Raw genomic sequence first — 22672 nt, 5'->3', positions numbered from 1 at the left:
AGAACAACTATGGATACCATTCTACTGGCTTCATAACCAAGATCGCCTGCTTTAGGAGAGACCTCCCTGCGCCACTTCTGTTGGTGTAACAATCGGATATTTACGAAATTACCTCTTGGGGTTTAGTGCACAGCCTTGTTTCAAAGCCCCGTTTTGAAACATGACATCCCAATCTTAGCCCCATATCCTTTTGCCCAAATGGGATTCTTCTTAGTATGGGAAACCGGAATTCACGGTAGCATGGACTGTTCGCTAGACTACATATCTTACAAGTGACCACAATTCCCGAGAAGACCTACTCTCAAACGCATCAATTCATCTGCACCTTGGGACTTCACTTCCACTACAATCGCAAACATGGTCGCCGCAGCAGCAGTCCTCCTACCACTGTACATCTGGCCGAAAGGCCCATCCGGAGAAAACACCTGGCAGCCCGTTCTCGACAGCGCTACAGCCTATCCATCGCTCCAATTCACAGTCATCGTCAACCCAAACAGCGGACCCGGTGACGACTGGCCCAATGCCGATTACGCCGCTGCCATCGCCCAGCTGAACGCCCTGTCAAACGTCCACACCGTCGGCTACGTCGACACCGCGCAAGTGAACGTCCCCGGCGGCCCTTACACCATCGAGCAAATCGGCAACGATATCACGACATACGCAAGCGATGCTAGCGTCGGTCTTTCAGGCCTATTCTTCGATGACGTGAGCAATGTCTACAGCGACAGTGTAGAGCTGCTCTTGGAGGAAGCTGTAAACCAGACGAAAGCTGCGGAGGGCTTCGCGGAACCTAGGACCGTGAGTAGCACACCATTTGCCCAACATGGGGGGAAGGAAATGGGGTATTGACGTGACGCAGGCCATCATCAACCCTGGCACCCGCCCCAACTTCGTCACTCCAAACGTCGACATCTCCCTCTCGTTCGAGAGCACGTGGGAGCAGTACCAGAGCGCTGAGTCGCAGGAGTGGATAGCTGGAAACCCGTATGACCGCGATCATACTGCTTACATCGTTTTTGGCGCTCCCACGGATGATGTGGCGAGTATCACGACGCAGTTGAGGGCGAATGCTTCCTATGTGTACGTCACTGACACTGCGGCCGATCCCTACAAGTCCTTTGGTGAGACTTGGGATGCGTTTATTGCTGCGATGGCGGCTTAGAGACAAGTATACAAGAAGCAAGCATATATTTTCTGAAATATACATATAGACAAAAGTGTTGGGATTATACCTGATTCGCGCTGATATATAACCCTATTGAGCGTGCGTCTACATTCCTGCTCATCCCAAACTCCCATTTACTGCCTTTGAATCAAATCCAATGCCTTGAAATCAAATTTTGCTGGTCTCAGCCCCTGTGACAGAACGCGGTAGCCTCGAACAGACAGCATGTGCGCACGTAGAGAGCAGCAGCTTTCAACACGCCTGTCCTTGCTATACGTATTTCGAACGACCAGGCACAGTGAAATGCCAGTGGTCCGTACTTCCGCAGCACGTAGCTTTACCTCTGTTAACCCATCCTACTGTACAACGTACAAGCCCACCTTTTAAGTCGCATTGACACCTTCAAACTACCACCTTGACACCCACCATCCACGCCGTCATCCTCAAACTCTCTCCTCAAAGCACGCGTTCTGAAATGCAGCCACATATACGCTTGCGGACCCGCACACCACTCCTGCATGTCATCTCATGCGTTTCTCGATGCAGCGCCCTAGATACCGCTTCTCACAATGTGGTTCTACACCGCGCTAGCCAGCTCCAACGCCGCAGATCAGAGTCGATCAGGCTACTGCTCGTCCACGATTCAACTCCTGCCCATCACCATCACGCTGTGAGGAAACGGTCAAAGACAACCAACGCACAGCGGAAGCACCACCCACCAAATCACCCCACCGCACACTATCTTCCACACGCAAATAAGCACCCGCCCATCTCATCCCGTGACCACCCTCCCTTCCTCACCGATCGCTTCGGCACCACTGCACAACACAGTCCGCACCCCACACCCATCCCGCCCAGCCCTCTTAGGTAAACCGGTCAAACCCTCACTAGTGCCCTCCGTGCGGCTTACACTCCCCTCCACACAGTTCATCTCCTACGGTAGGCTGTATGCAAGCGCATCCTTACGCGCAAGCCCAGCCTCACGTGCATCCATGCGAGCGCTCTTCGCGCCTTCTAGCGCGTTCGCTGGCAGTTGCGTTATCCACCTAAGCAGACTACTGCGTGCCCAGAAGATTGGCATGTGTGGAAGGATGGTAGAAGGGCTTGTTTGTCTTGGTGTGGGCTGGTGTGGGCTGATCGGTAGGATATGGATGGGAAGATACAGTAGGGAGGGGCTAGGTGGGGCTTGTAGCTGTAGCTGCATGGCGCGTCGGGCGTATACGTATATGTGCGCAATACAGTGTTTGGGGGCGGGTAAGGCGGATGATCGGATCGGACGGTCGTGCTGCGTCGCGCGAAGGGAGTAGAGTGCTCGGTGGAAGCCAGTCAGTCAGATGCGTAAGGCCACCATACCATGGGGAGAGAGAGCTGGACGAAGGAAGGGTCAAGCTTGCGAGGGTGGTAGCGCTAAGCTAGCTCTCCCAACGAGCGGGCGGCTGCGAGCGAGCGAGCGATTGCGCAACGCGAGTGCCCGGCGCCAATGAGAGAAGGCCCGGATCGAACGTGTTACACGGTGAGCACAATGTCAACAACGCGCATCTGAAGAGGGATGCGGATACATGGTGACGCGAATTGGGTAGAAGGATACGTATGAATGGGATGACCATTGGATAGAGAACCACGTATGAATGGAAATACCGGTATACATCCATCATACACACCCAGTTCTACACACCCAGTTCAGTCGCATATTACATACATCCCTCCCAGCAGTACTAAAATCATATCGTAGCAAAGGATATCCAACCCCACTTCGTTTTCCGGTGGGTTTATGGTCGTATAGTCACACATGCTCTTCCCTATGAGCAGATTGGTCAAAATCATTATGACCCGGACGCCTGACATGCTGATACAAGATAAGGCCAACTCAACAAAATGACAATCATGATTTTCATTCACCCATGTCGAACCGATGGGCGAAAGCCTTGGCGATCTTGTGTTCAGGCTTGGGCGGAATATGGTGGTGGAGGTACTTCTTCGGCGGAGGCCCGGCTCTTCTGCTCTTGGAAGCGTCGATGACGTACTTCGGATCCTCGTAGCTCTCTGGGCAACAACATGCTATGTTCTTGATCACGGGCGTATCGAGGATTTCGCGAATCGTTATTCGCTTGTCTGGGTTCGGGTGAAGCATCTTTAGCATCATACGCTTGAGTGGCGGAGGGTTGATAAGACTGAAAAGTTTGCCGCACTTGGGATGATTGTCCGGGGTGATATCTTCGTGGGGATGATTTGGTAGCCATTCATCCCATCCCTTCTTGTACCTGGCGTAATATGGGAAATCCGGCTTCGCTGCTTGCCACGGGCAACCTCCGAAGGTCATGGTGAGATAAACGATAGCGCACGACCAGATATCAAGCGGTCGTGGATCGTATCTGCCTTTCTTCTCGAGCACCTCAGGTGCGATGTAGGGAAGACTGCCGCAGATCCCAGGATCAGAGAGCCGGACTTCACCCATGTTCTTTCCGCATTCGCCACCTGCACGACGTAGACCAGGATGCTCGCCGCAGAAAACCTCCGCAACACCGAAGTCGGAGATCTTCAGATGGCCCTCCTTGTTGAGCAGCAAATTTTCCAGCTTGATATCGCGATGTGCGATACCGTGACTGTGTAGGTAGTCGACGCCCCGCAGCAGCTGCTTGAAGAAGCATAGACGGTCTTCTGGGGAGTAGTATCCCTCGGCACCGCCTGCGAAGAGTTTGCGCTCTACCAGCGAGAACAGCTCACCATAGGCGCAGTACTCCATAACATGATTCCATCTGTCGCGATTCGTGCACAGCCGCACCGTCTCGACGATATTTGGATGGTGAAGACTTTTGGCGATGCTGTACTCGGATTTGATCTTGTCGACATAGTCAGATTCCGTCTCGTCCTTGTCGCGTGGGCGGAACTCTTTGACGGCAACCAAATCTTCACCCCCGAAGCCTCTTCGAGCCATGATGCGGACCTCAGACGTAGCTCCCTTGCCCAAAATCTTCCCTCTCTTGCCAGGCATCAGACTAGAGCTCTTAAATTCCTTGTCGAGGTCACACGAGTCAACGACGAACTCATCAGGCAGGCTCAAGCTCAAACGGCGAGCTTTAGAACCCACGCCTCGATTAGCTGGCTTGGAGTAAGTTGCCATCAGAGCCGCAGTCGTCTCTTCATCGTCGAAATCCACTTTGGCAACCTGTTCTGTGCTTGCTGAACGTCTCCGGTTCCATGCATGCCGTTTCCCGCCCCTTCCGCCATTGCCAGCAAATTTAACGCCCGGAGCCTTCTCTTTAGTCATGTTGGAAATCGCAGTAGATGATGCCGAGTGCTTGTGACTTGGTCGCAACTTGCTCTGGCTCTGCCCGTGCGAGATGGTGCTGTTTGGGGAACCAGGCGATGGTGGGCCGGAAATGGAATGTGAAGACTTGGGAGTATTGCGCCCAGAGAGCGAGAACGAGCTGAATCTGCGACCGCTTCGTGGGATCTCCACGGCGGGCGTGGAGACTTCTGCCGGGCCGTCTACGCCAGTTTTGACAATCATTTTCTCAGTCTTGGGCGCGTCCTTTGATTGAACCTTGGTTTTCTCATTTTGAATGGGTCCATCCTTGTGCGACGCCCCACGATGGAGCTTGCCGCGCACGAATGACCCGACGCGCTTCCCGATGCCTGGTTTTTCAGACGCAGAGGACGGTTGCGGCTCTGCTGGTGTGAGGCTTGATGAGGCGCGACTAACCGGGCGCGCTACACGAGAGGCCCGCGGAGGCGCAGCTGGCAACGATTTTACGTCGCCGTCCTCCATGGCGGCAGCCGGAGTCAGGAAGTCTTGGGGCTCATTGTTGTGGAAGGGGTCCGAGAAGGGATGGGTGAAACGAGTAGAGTCGCTGGTATGGCTGGTGGGAGTGAGAGGCTCACCCGGCTCGCTAGCGGTAGACTCATCTTCTTCTGCAATTGGGGAGTCCTGCACACGGGAGCCTCTGCGGAGAAATTGCGCCTCGCTGGTTGGCGCCGTCACCAGAGGAGGTGGAGTGTTTGCAGCTGCCACGAGTGGCATGGCGGTCTCCCGGGCGGTGAGCGATATACTCGGCAGTGGGATCGACAAACGCCGTGCGAGGTCGCTAGTCTAAGGTCTGGGTGCAAGCTGCAAGGGACCAGCGAGCCTCGTGGCGTGGAGATACAACTAGGCCCTCTGGAGGGAGCTGGGCTGGTGGTACGTTGCGAGAGAGGAGCAGGCGTAGGGGTGGAGGGAGGGAAAGGTGCGGGACGCTGTGTTGCATGCGGGTCGCCCTGAAAGAGCCATCCGATGGTGAGGAATGGGGAGCGGGCTGCTGGCGTGGATGGTGAGGAAGTGAAGAATAATCGGGCCGTGGCGGGAAGGTCCCAGAATTCGCAGATGTCGAGGAAAGATGAGGTACTTGTTCTAGAAGATGTAATAGGCAGAGAGTCGGATGCCGGCAGACGCGATTGAAGAAGGCGCGGCACGAAAACAATGCAGGCACGACCGAGGCCGCTCTCAACAGACTCGCGATTCTGGTCCAAGAGGCGGCAGCGCGGCGCTTAAGGAGGAAACTTGCGGCCTCGATTTCCTCCCTACGCAGCTAAGCAGCACCAGCGGAACCATGTCAATTTAACGTGCTGGCCGCCGTGGCCCTGCATGCGCCTGTGCCGAGCGGACGTTCCACCCCACACCTTCTTACTAGGACTGTGGGTATCCACCGAACACTCTTGCGCAACCTTCTACCGGCGTCAGGCACGCTCTCGCCCTCGGCCTGCGTCCCGTGCAATGTCGCACCCATCTCGACCACGTCCAGCCGTCTCGAAACCGTCTCCAGACGTTCACTTGGACACGCTCCCCGCCTTGCGCGGGCACCGCGTCCGTGCTGCGATACGACCCTGCGACCTGCTAACCAGCAACAGTCCGTGTTGGCTGTAATCCTCTCCACAAAGGTACATGTCGATGCGCGACTGGCCGCCCTCTATTTCGAGCGCTGTGCTGATCATGTCCGCCGTGGACGTGCCTGCGGCATTTTTCATACTCCTATCAAACCCGCCCTTGGACTGAAGCTTCAGCGGCATACCCCGTTTCCGCTCCAACCAGCAACCTTGATGTGCTGCGCTGTGCGTGGGAGCATTGATCTTACACCACACGCTGCCAGTAGAGGCAATCTTTGCGTCCGGTTTTGGCTCACATCTAGCCTCATCCAATTTAACGCATTCCAGGAGAGCACTGTCACCGAACGCAATTCCTCGCTCTTTGCCAGCCGCGAGAAGCGAGCCAAAGCCCTCACGTGGGGGTGCACTGGTGTCCGTCTCCGTGAACATGCTTCTCCCTTCGGTCGTCATCGTCCATCGCAACGACAAGACCGCATGTCTGCTAGCACCCGAGCAGGCGCCTAGACTTCCCGATCGATTGCACACCTTGCTGCAGCTCACCCACCGATGGGCTTGCCCTGGCCATATGCGGTTGTACAACAGCGCCCAACCCCACGGAAACCCCGCAAAATGGCTAATACCATTCGATGCTCGTCGACTTCATTTATCGGAACCAATACAACAACCTCACCCGAGCCTGGTGACTGGCTCCGACATTCGACTCAAGCTGCCCGGGCTCTGTCCCGTGTTTCCTTGCTCCCGAGTGCTTCCTCACTCTTGAATGCGTATGGAGCTTGTGACCTCTTGCATCGTTCCTAAAGTCGTTACAATCGCTCCGATGCAGGCCAATCGTGAACCTGTGGCACTTGCAGCTTCATTTTCTGTATCGTGCAGATCAGTACCTGACGGGCCAGCTTTATTCATGGCCACACTCGCAGCATCGAATAATGCCGTCTATGGTCGCGTGAGTGGACACTCGTTCTGGCGGTGAGTCTGACCGTGCGGCTCTCAAAATACGACTCCCGCATCCTAGTGGTCCGCCGTTACGTGCCCCATACTTCCCCCACAGTCACACACGGCGCACCTGCAGCATCGGACAAGCTATCTCAGGCCGAGAGTCACATCACGATGAATAATTGCATCTTCAGCCGTCGTGGGGGTTCGGCGGTCTGAACGGAGCACGTGAGCTCATTCCTCCCGCTCAGACTGTGTGGAGCCGCCTCCTAATGTCGTGCATCATTGCGTCTCCCGAGCTCCTCTTCAACCTCAATCTAATCGACGAGTACATCAACTTTAACGATCTTCGCGACCACTTGGCTGCAGTACCAAGACGAGCCTTCCCTTCGTCCTGTTGATGTGCGACATTCGACAAGAGATATGTATGCATCAAGTCTTGGCGTCTCAGCGCCTTCCCGCAGCTCGAAAAAAACTCTTCTTCTGAAGATCTTAGAGATCTTCCATACGATACCACGCCCAAGGCGGGAGATCTCAGTGATGGGTCGCCCAGTCTGCACGTCAACCATCTCGCCAAATGACGATCGTCTCCGATATGAAGGCACCTTCCTAATTTCTCCGATGATGCACAGAAATGGCCACGAAGAACTCGCATCCGCTTGGCAATTATCCTTGATGAACTGTAAATTCCCCATTTGGATGCAGCCATCCATTGCACCGCCCTTGGCAGGCTCACACGCCGCGACGGAATTCTTGGCAACCTCAGCGTTTGAATTCCGCGCTTGGCACGAGCTGTAGCCGTCCCGGGGCGACTGAGCATGCAAAGAAATTGCAACATGAAGTAACAAAAACACAGGGAAAGTTTCTGTGTTTGACTGCCAGCGTTTCGCGGGAGTCCGATCATCTGGTAGAAACATTGCACGAAACGTCCGTTGCTTGGCGCGGACAACACATTTGCGCACGAACCGCCACTGGAAATCTCGACAGGAGTGAGACAGAACACGTAGGGCGATACGATATCAATGGCGCTGGGACTTGCGTTGCCTTCACGTAGAGTGGGGCACGTACGACTAACCCAAAATCTGACAAAGTCAAACATCCTGTTCGATGAAGACAACAAAGCGTCTGCTCCAGACGGATGACACGAAAGTGCTGTGAATTCGACAATAGAGCGCGGCTATGAGTGAAGACTCGAAGCGGTGTCCAGAGATCGGAGTCTCATCAATCTCCTGGACTCTAGATGTCAATCAATGCGGATTGAGTACGCCAAGAAGATCACAGCGTGGTACAGTCTGAGCCAAGTCTCCTTCCAGAAGAACTCCATATGACCCGATTACTTTCCGCTTGTACAAGCGTCACAAGCTCACTCTTGGCGCAATACAAACAATACTCCCTCGTCAGAAAGGGACATTCCGGAGCACCTTCCAGCTAGCTGCCGCACACGGCGGGCTTGGCTGTCTTGTCCGTGACCTTGCATCCATGAGTATGCATACGTGAAACTTTCACCTTCTAGATTTATGTGCTCATGTAGCCGCAATATGCAAGTGCGAGATTATCGACAAGAAACATCACGAGGCCTGCTCATTGCATATGCGCCTATGTGGAGCCTTCGACGGATGATCTACGGTGGCTGCCTCGCTATGCTAAACGCTCCAGGGGAAGCCTTCTTGGCTAGTCTTCGTTGTTCATATTGACTGGCGCACTGTTCTCCTCCTTAGGCGTCCCACAAGACAGCTGTATGCGAAGCCCACTAACTGCCGGACTGCACGAGAGAAGGTTCAGACCGACCGGATAGCGTTGCCATGCAATTGAGTGGTACAGATCTGCGTCCATTGTCTTGGATCACTGCGAAACTTCCGAGCAATACGTTCATACTTCGGCTCTTCAATTGCAATCTCCAGAAGAGGAGCAGCGCTCGTCGAGGCCGCAGGTACGTCTCCGGGGCTTCCTCTCATAGACACCAGTCCGACATACCAGGAAGTTTGCAAATTATCCACCAAACACACAATATCTGCAGCACCCGTCCCGTATCACAATACAACTGTTTGACAGACGCTACGTACGGCTATCCAAGACGTGCAGGAACAACGCGAGACAACTCATCGATACAACGCGGGCACGCTATTGACATCGTAGCACTGTGGTATTACTGTTGAATCTAAGCCCCGATACGGTGAGCAGCCGCATGTCGCGTCATAGTAAGACACAACATTATGTCCTGGGGTGGGCCAGCGTTATGTCTCGGCTGCTTTGATGAATTGACCGATAAAGCAAAGAGCAGTAATAGTCGTCAGACTGCGACCGGCGGACTTATCCCAGGAAATCTTTCAATGTCGTCGAACCCGCAGCTCAATCATCGTCTGGATAGGCCTACTGTCCATCGCGCGAAGCACGAAAGGCGAACGCAGCAATGCACTGTTTAAGACTTTGCGATTGACTCTCAACACCCAATTGCTGAATAACGCTCACACATCTGCGTTTACGGGATCAAAGCATAGTTCCATTGCCGTCCGAAGCCTATATGAGCCTTGGCATCCACACGGCCAATCTTGACTTACGACAAGTCTTAGACCTACTAAACTGGTACTCTCTTGTATGCTAAAGTCGCAGCAGAATCACCTCAACCCACTGCACACATCCTGTCAGTGTGAAAACGAAATGACTTGCCACACTCCTCCGCAACACTAAATGACCCTGAAACATTAAATTTTGGAGTGCTGTGGACTAAGTGCTTTTACGTTCAAAATGGTTTACTACTTTTGGAATTATAGAATACTATGTGGCTAGGATCAGATCTTGCTCTGGCTACTTTTGTCAAGGTTGAACATGCGTAGGTCACGAGGGAAGACATCTAAGCTACGATGGAAGCTGCGTTATACCAATCGCTTACAAAAATGAGCTGTAAGTTTCACGAAAACAATGTATTATCGTCAAAGCTGGTAATGCATATCTTGCATTCGATGAAGGTAGATACGCTGTATGCTGTGGACAACATTTTCTTTGGGGATGCTGATACTGGGCAATGTTCACGCGGCGTCTCTCTTCACATTCTGGGTTTAGAAAGACAACAGCGGAATTCGTACCGCGAGCTGCACGTATTGTTTATCAATGGCCAGAGTGTAGTATGCAAAGTTGCCATCGACCGGATTTATGACGCTCTTTGGAGGGGTTCATGCGGGGTTAGGCGGTAATTCCGTGCAGCGTCATACAAGTGTTCTACCACGCCTACTTCGTACTGTGATGCCGTCGATCATAAACAGTCACAAGAATAAAAGGGCTTGGAAGTAGCAGCTTCGGTCGTGCCATCTAGCTTGCATAACCTGTGATCTACGCCGCGCCGCTTCTGAACAAGAACTTGAAATATAGCAACAATGGCTACTAAATTCCCACAGCGCAAGATCGGAGAGGATAGTGTGTCTGCGCAAGGGCTCGGATGTATGGGCATGACGTTTGCGTACACGTCGTTTGGAGGCTACGACGACAGCGAGTCGCTCGAGGTTCTAACCCGCGCTGCCGACTTGGGCATCACCTTCTGGGATACCAGCGACATGTACATGCCTCCTCCCTCCTCCCCATTCTAACCTCCACTAACAAAGCCGCACAGCTATGGCCCCCACACAAACGAAAAGCTCCTCGGAAAATGGTTCGCCCAAACCGGTCGCCGCAGCGAGATCTTCCTCGCCACAAAATTCGCAAACCACATCGATGAAAACGGCAACCACGCCGTCCGCGGTGACAGAGAGTATGTAAAGCAGGCTTGTAAAGCTAGTCTGGAGCGCCTGGGCGTCGAGCACATAGATTTGTACTACCAGCACCGCGTCGACACGACAGTCCCCATCGAAGAGACCGTGTCCGCAATGGCAGAGCTCAAAAAAGAAGGGAAAATCCGGTATCTAGGCCTATCAGAGTGCTCAGCTTCGACGCTGCGTCGCGCGCACAAAGTGCACCCCATAGCCGCCGCGCAGATGGAGTACTCGCCGTTCGCGCTGGAAATCGAGAGCGAGCAGACGGACTTCTTGAAGACGGCGAGGGAGCTGGGGGTCAAGATCGTGGCGTATTCCCCGCTGGGACGAGGCTTTTTAACTAACACGATCAAAACCCGGGACGATATCGATCCGTCTGATAACCGGGCGAAGCACCCGCGCTTCAGCGCAGAGCATTTCGACGATAATCTCAAGCTCGTGCAGGCGCTGGCGGGTATTGCAAAGGAGAAGGGGTGTACGGCGGGGCAGCTTTCGCTGGCGTGGGTAGCTGCTCAGGGGGAGGATGTTATTCCTATTCCGGGGACGAAGCGCGTGAAGTATTTGGAGGAAAATGCTAGGGCCGCGGAGATTACGCTGTCGGGCGAGGAGCAGCGGAGGATTCGTGGGGCTATTGAGAGTGTGGGGGGGAGTAAGGGCGCGAGGTATCCGCCTGCTATGATGGCGAGGTGTTTTGGGGACAGTCCGGAAGTGTCTTGAGGAGGCTCCAGCATTGCTCTCTCCCGCCTCGTCTGCATCCTCGTGCTGAATAGCTCCCTCATTCATTCCCACGCTTAATAATGATAGATGCGTTCTAGAGGGGCAATGTAGACTTCTGGACTTACACACTTTTGCTCGAATTTATCACGCTAATCATCACACCGGCGAATCGCGAATCTACAACATGACTCCTCATCCCTTTATCACTCTACAACTTCAAGCATCTCAAGACTATTCACTCTAATCAAAAGGACTGACCTGCCACTCATCGCTACTAGAGTGCACTACCTCCTCCTCCTCTTCGTCCCCATTCACACTCAAACCTGCCCAACTTGCATCCTCATCAGACAAGCCAGCTTCTTCACGAAGCCCTTCTCCCTCACCCGCCTCGTCACTTCCTTGCCTCCCCTCCCGCTCGCTAAGCTGCGTCCTCAATCCTTCTAGAATGATACCCATCCGATGCTTCAAATCCGCATTCCACACCTTCTCCACCTGCCCTTCCATCTCCACAATCTTCGCCCTGAGCTCCTCAGCTACCTCACCCGTACCATCATCTTCGTCGTCTTCCCGACTCTCAGGCCCGGCCTCGACTTCAATCCCGCCAAACGCCCGCGCAAACTCGTCCGCCATCTTCCCGTTCGAAATGGCAAAAACCACGTCCTGGAGGCCGTGCCACGTCTCCAGCATCAGCTTACTTTTATGATTCCTGGCGTCGCTCTGAGATGAAGGAGGGGAGGCAGGAGGGATAAGTACAGCCCTCCACGCCTCGGCAATATCCCGAACTGGATTCCCGTACGCACCGCAGCCCCACGCCCCAAGCACGATCTTCTTCACACCCCGCGAACACGCTATCCGAAGCACCCCCCGCATCTTCGCCTCTACTAGCCGCCTATCCTTCTTGCTAAGTCGCTTTTCATCTTCCTCGCCTTCAAGGTCAGGAAACCGGAGCATACCAGCCGAAACGACGTCCACGTACCAGCGCTCTGTGGGCGGCAACTCGCCCTTTGTATCGCCCAGCGGAAGATAGTTGCGAAACACGAGGACGTCTCTTGTGAAGACGCCGCCTAACTCTGGGAGGCGGTAGAAGGAGTCAGCGAGGGACGGCAGGAGCGTGGTGCGCGCGCAGAGGTATTCCTCCTGGCTAGTTGCGCCAGCGAGGACGCCGCCGCCGGGGCGGAGCGGGGACGCCATGTTCAAAATGCATGGATTAGGCTGGTTCCGCGCTTTGGTGGTGAGAGTTTGTGCCGCTGTTAGAGTATCCGTCGTCATGACGCGGAGTTTGATGGGCGGGCGGTCCTCGAGACTGATATTGGGGAGCGGCGCGGAATTAGATTCTTTCATTCTGTGTCCCTTTGTAATGGGCTTCGAGTCCTCGGGCTCAGCGTCCTCGGATATGATCTTGGCTTTCCGTCGCCCCTGGCCTTTGCGCTTGATGTATTTTGTGTCGTCGTCGGCGGTGACATCCTTCTCTTTAGTCCCCTTTTCCGAGTGTGTGGTAACAGGGCCCGGATCGACTATGAGTTCACTCCCGTTGGCGCCCTTCCTTGCTCTTGTATTCGACGCTAATATCAATGGGACGACCTTATTAACGATGTGGCGAGCCTGCTTTGCGCGAATGTCTTTTCTTATTGCTGGAGGCGCGAGGCCTTGCGACTTTTCTGTGCGACCCATCTGATGTAACTCTTATCAGTCCCCCTTTCTGTTGTTTTGTTGTGTTGGAGAGGAGTGTAACGTTTGGTGGAGAGCTTGTAGGAAGGTGGTGGTACCGTGATGGTTGATGACGAAATTTTAGGGTAGGTTTAGCCGAGCATCATGATTCGCACGCGTACCTACAATGCACTATGCGTCGTGTCTCTGCATCTACTATCGAGAGAAGGCTTTGCATGATCATGAGAGGTTCAAGTCAAACGTATAATCAAGCTTCTCAGGATATCATGTTCTTCATATTCGCTTTTAGTCTAGCGAGCTATCTGTGGTAACCCGTTGCTAATCATACTCATGCCAACTATGCTATGGAATGCATCGCTTAATAATCATATAAGCACTACGATTGCCGTGGCTGGCGGCGCGTTACCCTCATTAGGACGGAAAGACGTCGTAACATTTGAGCAGCCAAACCATCCCATCCCTAATGGTCACGGTCCTTCAACTCATCCGTGGCGGCCTTGTGGGCAAGCGCATGCTCCTTGGTAATCCAGTCCCAGTAGCCAGCCCACGCCCGCAGCTGCGGATCATCTTGACCCTGAACACCGCTCTCAGTGCCCATCTGCTTGTTCAGCAAGATAGAGACTTTGAGCACGCCCTTGCAGCCCTCCTGCAGCTTCTCCAGCTCTTGCTTAACAGCGTTGTCCTTGGGCTTAATAGATAGAACGGCACGGAACGAATTGGAGATGACTTCGAGGCGATGGTGGGTGCGTTCAGGCGAAAGATGCATCAACTTGGTGAGCATCAGGTTGCACATGATGCGGACATCATGCTCATCCGTAATACCAGCCACAATCCGGTCGTAGCAGTCGTCAAGATCGGTGGGAGACAGACGCGAGAAGGCATTCTCGAGGAGAGCGTAGAGAGCCTCGTATGCGCTCTTGCGGATTTCTAGACCGTCGTCTACCTTGTGCTTGAACGGGCCCATCTGAACCTCACGGATCAGCTCGGGCTTGATCACCGTCTCGTTCATGGTGAGCGGCAGAAGCTGCTCAAGAGCTGGCAAAATGATGTCGGGCTTGTTGCGCAGCGCCGACATGAATGTTGTCAGAGCCAGGCGACGATTGTCGAGGTCGGTCTCCGAGAGCATCTGGATGAGCATAGGGACGACGATAGGTCGGAGATATTCGTCATAAGCCTCATCAGTATCGGCAAGCGTGTAACGTAAAGCTGAGATAACCATGCCCCGAACGCCGACGTTTTGATCACCAAGGAAAGCCTATGATGCCTTGTTAGTGTCATTTTAAGGAAGTGGTATTGACGATGCTTACCCTCAGTTGCGGTAGGAAGGTCTTCGGGTCGATGATCGTAAGCCTACCGATACATTCTGAGCCAATAGCTTTGTTGTCCTCGGCTTGGGACGCTGCCACAAGGTTGTTCCACAGGTGCGACGCGAAGGGCAGGATTTCTGACTCGGTGTCCTGCTGGAGGATTTCCTTTATCGAATGTAGCAGAAGATACTGCGGGCTCGATGGCTGACCCATGGTAGAGAGGATGACGGGCAAGTACTTGCTGACATTTCCTGCACCAGCGCGTCCTAGAGCCACAGCAGCCGACAGAGGAACCGATTCTGACTTGGCGGAAAAGTATTGTATGAAGAGTTGGGGGTCGATGGACGACTGTTCGCCCATGCGGAGCGCAGCTTCTCCCATAACAACCAGTGCGAGACATTTCCGCCTATCGTCCTTGGCCGTCTTAAGCTCATTGACAAAATCTTCCAGCTTGATACCCAAGCTACCACCACCGAAGACCAGGAGATTGCCAATGACTTTTCCAACCACTTCAGCATTGCCAGAGATGCCGACATCGTTGAGCAGAGCTCCCATAAGCGGTTGTCCTGCGCCCTGCTCGCCGATAGTACGCACCAAGGCAAGTAGAGCCTCTAGCGAGCTACCACTGATGGAACCCTGTACGACAGTGCATAAGGCTTTGATCAGTTCTGGAGTCACTGTGGACCGGGCATTATCCTCAACAAAGGTCCTTAGGATTACAAGAGCCGGGCCGAGCAGATGCAGGTCTGAGGAGTCCAGCAGAGGCAACAGCAGCTCAACGATCTGCGACTTTGTCTGATTGTCAAGCTGTGCCCGCGAGATCTGGTTCTTTGCTAGTGTTCGTAAAGCGCTTAGGCTGGCACCACGAAGTGCGCGGCTTGCTTTCCGCAGCTGAGCACCAAGCTCAAGTGCAACGCCCCTCACCCACTTCGTAGATAGCTCGCCTTGCGCGTTGGTGTGTTCGGCTATCGAGTCGATTGCTCGCACGGAAGCAAGACGAGTGAGTTCGTTCTTGAGACTTCCGGCTAGGAGCTCAAGCGCAGACACGCGGTTCTGCAGAGATAGCAGATCTGTGCCGGAGCTGCGTCCAAGGAAAACTCCGAGCACGTGTATCGCGCTCCGGCGAGCTTCTAGGTCCACGTCCTTCGCGCCGATGCGAGTGACAAGAATATCGTGTAGCTCCTCCAGGTGCTTCTGGTTTTGAGAGCCAGTCTTATCGCCGCGAGGAGGTGTCAGGGCCTTGATCACCTGTTCGGTTGCGGCCAAGGCCTCAATGGAAAGCTTGCTGTACTTGTCGCGAGCTCCGTAGATCAGAGCAGGTACAACCTTGGAAAGATACGGCTGGAAAGATGCAGAAGGATGTGTATCAGCAATAGCACCAAGGAGCTGTAGAGCCTGAATTCTCAAGCTATTCGCCGTAGCGGAGGCGCTGCTGGTCGTACCGCCACTAGTCTTCGCAGCCTCAACGACAGGATCCACGATCTGGGTCAGATACGAGTCCAATCCGCCGCGCTGAGTTATTATGATGTCCTTTACGAGAACGATGCATGCTTGCTTCGTCGATGGTGGCGATGTAGACTGCTTGAGCAATTGCGCGACTCCCTTCACGATCTCAGGACTGAGCTTCGTGAGATCGGCGCGTGGGCCTATGACCGGCGTACTTGAACGTGCTGGAGATGCATAGCCGAGATTCAGGTGGTGGTTTTCCAACATTGATACGTCGCTTCCACCCCGGCGGCGCTTACGATTAGGTGGGGGCAACATGGTGCCGCCTTGGGGATGCTCGTCGGCGAACTTGACAGGTGTAGGGCCATCTCCCGACTTTCGAACCAAGTTCGACAACGCAGAGAGAATTTCGAGGCGCACATTCTCTTCCCGCTCCTTGAACCGAGCGACTAACGCCGGAGCCACGCGACCGTATAAAGTACCATCTTCCAGAAGATCACCATTGCTTCGTGTTGAGATGAGGGTATATATGGCTTTGGCAGCGCATCGTCGGACCTTCCAACTGGCATCTTCATCATCGTCGAAACCAGTTTCTTCTTCGTAATCGTCGTCCTCGAGTGCGTCCTCTTCGTCGCTAGCCATAGCATCGTCATCATCATCATCGTCGCCTCCGGCAAGGTTGGGGTCGTATTTCAGAAGACGCGTCGTCGCCTCGATGGTCTCGGTAGTGTATGCGCGCATGTCAGACGAGCACGATGCGAGGAAGCCTTCCAGCGCAATGAGCGCAGCCTCGAGTACTTCGTCGACTTCAGGGTCGCGCTCGCCCTCATCATCGGAGGTATCCATCTCTTCATCCACTTCCTGCGCACTTAGGGCGCTCAACACAAAGGGGGCTAACGTCTTGAGGTAGGGACCGAATTTGCGCGGGACCGATCTAAGCTGTCAGTGATATTATTGATCATCAAGTCTTTGGACGTACCGTGCTATAGAACCGAGGACTGTGATGTATAGTTTTCGCTTGCTGCGCGTGAGGTGTACATCTCGCAGGTGTTCGATTATTCGCGAGATGAAGCTGCTCAGCAGCTGGTCGGAGAAGAAGCTGGCCAAGGTAGAGATGGCAGTAACCGACTTCTTCTTCATCATGGAGCTGGCCCGGTCGTTTTCAAGGATCTCGAGCGTGATCTTCTGCAGCGCGTGGATCTCTGCATCCTGCAACATGGGGCCGAAGCAGCGGGCAACTTCGGTGAGGACATCGATGGCGTTGCTATCGGTGCCCTTCTCCAAGTCGAGCTGCAGCATGCCCTTCGGTACGCCGGGAAGGCCCTTCTGCGAGGGCAAGATAACGTGGTACCCGACCAATCGTGGTATTAAGACCTTGCTCACGGCGTTGTATGCATCCTGGACCTGCTTGGTCCGCTGTCCACCAGCTACCGGGCGAGGCAGCGAGATGACCACCTCACGCAGAGCCAAGGAAGGTATCGACTGGTCCACCGTGTTATCCGTCTGGAGATTCGACAGCTTCTCAATCATGGGACACAGAATGTTGTCAGGGATCTTGTTGACGAAAGGACCCAGGCACTTGACGGCCTGGTTCTGCACTTCGCCATTGCTGTCCACGAGCGTGCTCAGCAGTCCTTCGACAGTCTTTGCACAGGCAAGGTTGTCTGACTGTAGAAAAGCGGCATGGCCCAGCAGCAGCATGTCATGCAGATCGCTGAGGGCCATGAAGCGGAAGTCGGGGTCGTCATCGTTGAGCTTAGGGAGCAGTTGCGTGACATTTGCAGACGTCGGGTTTGGCGGGATCGACGACGAGGGCGCCATGGCGTATGTGTGTGCGAGTGGCACGCAGAGCACGGGTCTGGGGAAGTTGCGTGTATCTCGACTTTCGAGCTGCCAGCGCGTGGCGGGGTATTGGCGGGGTTACGCTGCGCAGTCGAAGTGTTCGCAAACGGGCGAAGAGAGGGAAAGGTATATCGTGAGGGTTATAAAGAGGGCGTGAGGCGAGCTGCGGTGCCTAGCTGCCCGACCAAAGGAGCGTCGTGGGTGTGAATCGCTGCTTGCTGCCTGCCGCACAAACAGAGAGCTCTCGCACGGAGCACGCCGTAGAGTACTCGCAGCAACGCAGCTTCTACGGAAATACACCAGCTCTAAGGCAAAGCGAACAAGCCACAGACTCGGATGATATGGACTGTACACAGCACGGATATGTCCGAGTAATTCAGATTCTACACTTTCGTACACTGAGCATTCGAGATCACGTGCGGGCTCATCCTTGTCGGTTTTAGCCCGCGCACGATCCACTCTGACGTTTTCGTGATCACGGCAGCTCCCCAGCCACTGGCCTGATCTTCCGTCCGCGACCTTTGCAGCTCCGCATACCTCCGCAAATCCATCAATTGCTCTTCGTCCGAGTCAATTGGTATTTCCGCAGCTCTAGCATGTCTTTCGTCAGGTCAACAGCGCTCCGCGCGTCCACAATTGCCCGCTCGGCGAGGTACATCCGCAGTGCCGAGCTCCAGCCATGGCAACGGGCACTTCAGCGCAGGACGTACGCCTCTGGTCACGGCCAAGGTCAGGCAAAGAAGAGCGATCTCCCATGGTATGTTCCCTACGGACGCAATTGCTGCAGTTCTGCAAATCCATTAGCTATCATCCATCCGAGCTTTTCCTGATTTTATGCCCAGGATTGTCACCTCTCTTGCCGGAACTAGCACTGCTCTCTACATTGTGCTGAATCAAGACCTGAGCCACGGCGGACACGATGAGCACCATGGTGATGAACACAGCGAGCCTGAGAAGCTATCCACCCAGCCCGAGGAGGCCCAGTCGGAGAAGTCCGAAGAGGACAAGCCCGATCTCGAGCCCAAGAAGGACAACAAGAAAGATGGTGGCGCAAAGGCGGACAAGGAGCAGAAGGAGGCTCCCGAGGGTGCTTCGGAGGAAGACTTGGAAGGAGAGAAGAACTCGGCCAAGGCGTCAGACGTGAAGGAGGATCTTGCGAAGCAGAAGGGCGAGGAGTCTCCCCACGCGACCGCTGACGACAAGTCCTCTGAATCTCCCGATGAGGCTGACAAGGTTCGTTTCTCAACATGACTTCGTCCGCATCTGGAAGCTAACAGACTGCAGCCCCACTCGCGCAAGCCGGCTCATGACCCCACCGACATGTCCGGCAAGCAGGAGGGTTTGTCCAACGACGACACCAAGCACACCTCCGCAATCCACGAGGAGCCAGAGAAGAGCAAGAAGGGCGAGGGTGTTGCTGAGACCGCCAAGCTCAAGGGTACCGTCTCCACTGAGCGACCGGGAGCTGAGAGCGACCAGCGCGGAAAGGCCAAACAGGACAAGGACGAGTAGATTTTTGGTTGACAGCCTTGCTTTTGTCTCTTAGATGTACCCATGGACGTCAGGTCGGTCACTCTGTGTATATTGCGAGACCCATGCCAGCCGTCAATTCAGCCTTCTCAATTTCCAAACTTGCACCTGACCTTGCGGATCGTGACGTTGGGTTCATTCGATCAATTCACATTCCAGGCACACACCGTAGTGACGAAGCGATCTTTGGAGCTGTGCGCTGGTGGCGTAGCTGCGACTTTATCCCCCGGCGCATTTCTTAGAGCGTACAGGGGAGGGACTTCTGGCTATCGTCATGGGGACAGATCATGATCATTCCGTCTTTTGTTTGATGTCAAAGCAGTCGTCATGGAGTCCTCACAAAAGCATGCTCTGCGACTTGGCGAGGGAGAGCACCTTACATACCCAAATGCAACGCCTTCGACGCTCACTCCATCACTGTTACACTTTACATGCACATACCTTTGACCAACATGGTGGCCACGCAGCACCCCTCGTGTTGATTTCGGGCTGCTGTTCGGCAACATGGCGAACTTCAAAGCGCACAGTGTCGAGAGTTATCACCCAAGCAGCACGCTTTCAGTCGGCTATTCGAATGGGCAGCTGTTCTTTCAGTCGGTCTAGACAATCTTCGCCATGTCGAGATCAATCTTTCCTGGTCGTCTCCTGTTGCGTTCCATGGCTATTTCCACGCATCGCATCGCTGTCCTGGCTTGACTCCTTCGAATGACGCACCCACTTTATTCAACGCAAATCGACCGCCGTGGTGTAACCGCCGCAGAGTAAGATCTCACATGAGCATGCCGCGACCAAGAGGCCAAGTTTGGAACAAGGCAACATCTCACCAGATACTGACTGAGGGGTCCAACAGCTCCGACCCTGCAGACACGAGCTCTGCTGTACCTCCGGAGGGACGTTGCTGTGGCCAGCTCGTCATTGGTCTACCTGATGCGGCGCCACGTACCAAGCGAGCGTTTTAAGCGCCCGGATGCTCATCGGATCGCTCCACCACGCCGTCATACATGGATGCCAACACCAATTGGCCGCAACTACGCCGCAAAGGCAGACGTCCGACCAACAGAAGGTTTGGCCCCGGTCCCGCTTTCGCCGCACTGAGCGCAATGCGAAGGGTTTCACTTTGAGGCGCCAATCGGCTTCCCGCGCGGGGGCTACAGGCGCCTCGAAGGATGGCCATCTGTGGATTGACCTGGCGATGGTCATGCATGTCTTGGATGCATCTGGGTGGAGAGCAGATATCAGTCCTCGAGCCCCCAAGTGGGCGCATTGCTGGTATTTCGTCGCCTCACATATACTACCTCGCAACTCTGAACTCCGCATTTTACGCCTACCAGGAACAGACACACCAACGCGATAAGAAGCACTGAAGTCCTCGCCACCAGGTAGTCGAGCTTAAAGAAATATTGTCTGGGCGAAGAGAAGGCAGTTGTCTGCTTGCGCGGTAATATGGACCCTCGACAAAACCAACGTCAATACCAGAGCAACGGCAGACAGCATCAGAGATTCTCCTGGCAGATCCCACCGTCGACACCTCCAGAGGAAGCGACAGGAACACGCCAGAATGCGCAGCAACCACAGCAGACGACACCGTTGAACACGAACATGGATCCGCGCCACAACCGAGTCTTCTCCTATGCGCAGACGCCAGCAGAACATCTAGCATTTCAATTCATCCCATCGCCCAGCGAACCTGTTCCACCCCTACCGCACAACTCGCCTACACACCAGTCGCCTACACACCAGTCGCCTACAACACCAATTGATCCGCGGCCCCAATCCGTTTTTCAGCCCGTAGGCGCGGCCAATTATGCGGCGCAGCCCCGGCAACCCGTGCCGCAAACCTCGTATCAGGCCCCATCCCCAGCATATGAAGAGAAGCCACCCGTTTCCCCGTTATCGCCCCATCATCACCATTCAAACGTACTTCCACTATCACCAGTCTCACCGGCCTTCCCGGCGACATCACCCGTCGCCGAGCCGCCGAGGATATACACAAACCAACAACAGCAACAAGGCCAGCATGCGCGCAATCTCAGCACCCTCTCCCCACTGAACACAAACATCCACAACATGCCCCCGTCCCCCAATGCCAGCCGCACAAGCAGAACATCCCCCTTACAACGCCCCTCTCACACCCTCCTCCATCAAAAAAGACCCCGCGGACTTCCAGCCTCAAACACCCCGCTCCTACGCCCACGAGGCTTATTCTCCCCACAACGGCAATGTTTCCGCGACGCAGAAGACCCAAGGCGGCGTCTTCAGCCCGGACTCTGCGCACGGTCCGAATGGTCTGGATTTTGCTCTGCACCAACCGGGCCAGGTCGCGCATCCCAACATGGACCTCTCCCCCTCGGGCGAGAAGCGCGCGTGGTCCTCCTCGCTATGCAGTCTCTCCTCCGAATGTCTCACCGGCCTCTTCTGTCCCTGCATCCTCTACGGGCGCACCTCGCACCGCCTATCTCAGAAATCCGCTAAAGCAGACCCAACGGATTTGCTGAGCTACAAAGCGACGAACGGGCATTGTCTCATGATGGCTGTGAGCTGTGGCTTTTGGTGGGTGTATCCGCTTGTTCAACGGACGCGGTTACGACACGTGTATAAGTTGGAGGGGGATATGTTGGGGGATTGTGTGCGGGGTGTGTGTTGTTGTTGCTGTGTTGCGGTGCAGAATGAGAGGGAGGTTAGGGGAGGGAGGAGGCGAAGCGGCAGCATGCGGGGCCGGCGACGGGGTATAAGAGTGTGGGGGGATGAGTTATACGCCGCAGCATTGAGAATCTGGGAGAGAATGAAAGTAGGCGATAGAGAGAGGGGGAAAGAAAAAGGAAGGAGGTCTCCTAGGTATGGTGGGTGAGGTGGGGTGGGTGAGGAGATGTGGGACTCGCTCCTTTTTACGATACCCAAAACTAGTCTTTTCATTTGTCATTATCATGAGCATATAGGTATGAATGTCGCATAGCGTAGCAATTGTTTTTCTCTTCGCAGCACACTCTGAGCACGGGCTCTATGTCGGTGATCCATTTCCACGTGCGATGAAGTGCGCCCTTGCTGAGCTCGCGACGCCGTCCACGGGGAAGAAGGCCACATTCACGATTTGCACAATGAGAGGTAGGTTCCAAGCAAATGCGCTACGGCATCGTGTAGGAACTCGATATGGAAAAAGCGATGTGAAAGGCTTGGTGAGTTACACATTGTAGGCGAGAACAGAGAGCAATGGGAAGAGTCAGGTAGGCCAGGGTAGTCCCCTTGATCTGTTCTCTTTCGCACACCTTCTCTGACGCGCCGTTAGGCAACGGTCGTGTCACTACCTTTGATGTGATTTATTGGTTAATTCTTGAGTGGTGACGCTTGAAATGGAACCGCGGTGCGTGAAGTAGCTGCTTGATAGCGCTGAGAGCGCAATCAAGCTCTGCAGGATCATAGCATTTGAATTCAGTACGGCTGCAAAGCGGACAGGTGCATAGTAG

The 22672-nt window shown here is 54.5% G+C and overlaps 6 protein-coding genes across 6 annotated transcripts; 3 read left to right on the top strand and 3 right to left on the bottom strand.

The window, feature by feature from the left end:
* Positions 1-357: 357 nt before the first annotated feature.
* On the top strand, positions 358-1162 carry N0V89_003496 (uncharacterized protein; the record flags this gene model as incomplete). The annotated part of the gene is made up of 2 exons (XM_056212298.1): positions 358-798; positions 860-1162. The coding sequence occupies 2 exons, from the start codon at positions 358-360 to the stop codon at positions 1160-1162; spliced, it is 744 nt and encodes a 247-aa protein (XP_056072606.1).
* Positions 1163-3056: 1894 nt separating this feature from the next.
* On the bottom strand, positions 3057-5186 carry N0V89_003495 (uncharacterized protein; the record flags this gene model as incomplete). Its single annotated transcript, XM_056212297.1, has 1 exon — positions 3057-5186. The coding sequence occupies one exon, from the start codon at positions 5184-5186 to the stop codon at positions 3057-3059; it is 2130 nt and encodes a 709-aa protein (XP_056072605.1).
* A 5143-nt stretch (positions 5187-10329) lies between these two features.
* N0V89_003494 (uncharacterized protein) lies at positions 10330-11418 on the top strand (the record flags this gene model as incomplete). The annotated part of the gene is made up of 2 exons (XM_056212296.1): positions 10330-10508; positions 10563-11418. The coding sequence occupies 2 exons, from the start codon at positions 10330-10332 to the stop codon at positions 11416-11418; spliced, it is 1035 nt and encodes a 344-aa protein (XP_056072604.1).
* Positions 11419-11658: 240 nt separating this feature from the next.
* Positions 11659-13089, bottom strand: N0V89_003493 (uncharacterized protein; the record flags this gene model as incomplete). The annotated part of the gene is made up of 1 exon (XM_056212295.1): positions 11659-13089. The coding sequence occupies one exon, from the start codon at positions 13087-13089 to the stop codon at positions 11659-11661; it is 1431 nt and encodes a 476-aa protein (XP_056072603.1).
* A 457-nt stretch (positions 13090-13546) lies between these two features.
* N0V89_003492 (uncharacterized protein) lies at positions 13547-17660 on the bottom strand (the record flags this gene model as incomplete). The annotated part of the gene is made up of 3 exons (XM_056212294.1): positions 13547-14341; positions 14394-16773; positions 16819-17660. 3 exons carry the CDS (start codon positions 17658-17660, stop codon positions 13547-13549), a joined length of 4017 nt encoding a protein of 1338 aa, XP_056072602.1.
* Positions 17661-18360: 700 nt separating this feature from the next.
* N0V89_003491 (uncharacterized protein) lies at positions 18361-19193 on the top strand (the record flags this gene model as incomplete). The annotated part of the gene is made up of 3 exons (XM_056212293.1): positions 18361-18438; positions 18486-18914; positions 18966-19193. The coding sequence occupies 3 exons, from the start codon at positions 18361-18363 to the stop codon at positions 19191-19193; spliced, it is 735 nt and encodes a 244-aa protein (XP_056072601.1).
* Positions 19194-22672: the final 3479 nt, after the last annotated feature.

Source organism: Didymosphaeria variabile (assembly GCF_027946475.1).
Source record: "Didymosphaeria variabile strain IMI 356815 chromosome Unknown scaffold_3, whole genome shotgun sequence".
Taxonomy (NCBI): domain Eukaryota; kingdom Fungi; phylum Ascomycota; class Dothideomycetes; order Pleosporales; family Didymosphaeriaceae; genus Didymosphaeria; species Didymosphaeria variabile.
The sequence above is the reverse complement of the archived record's forward strand: the minus strand, read 5'-3'. Positions and strand labels throughout refer to the sequence as shown.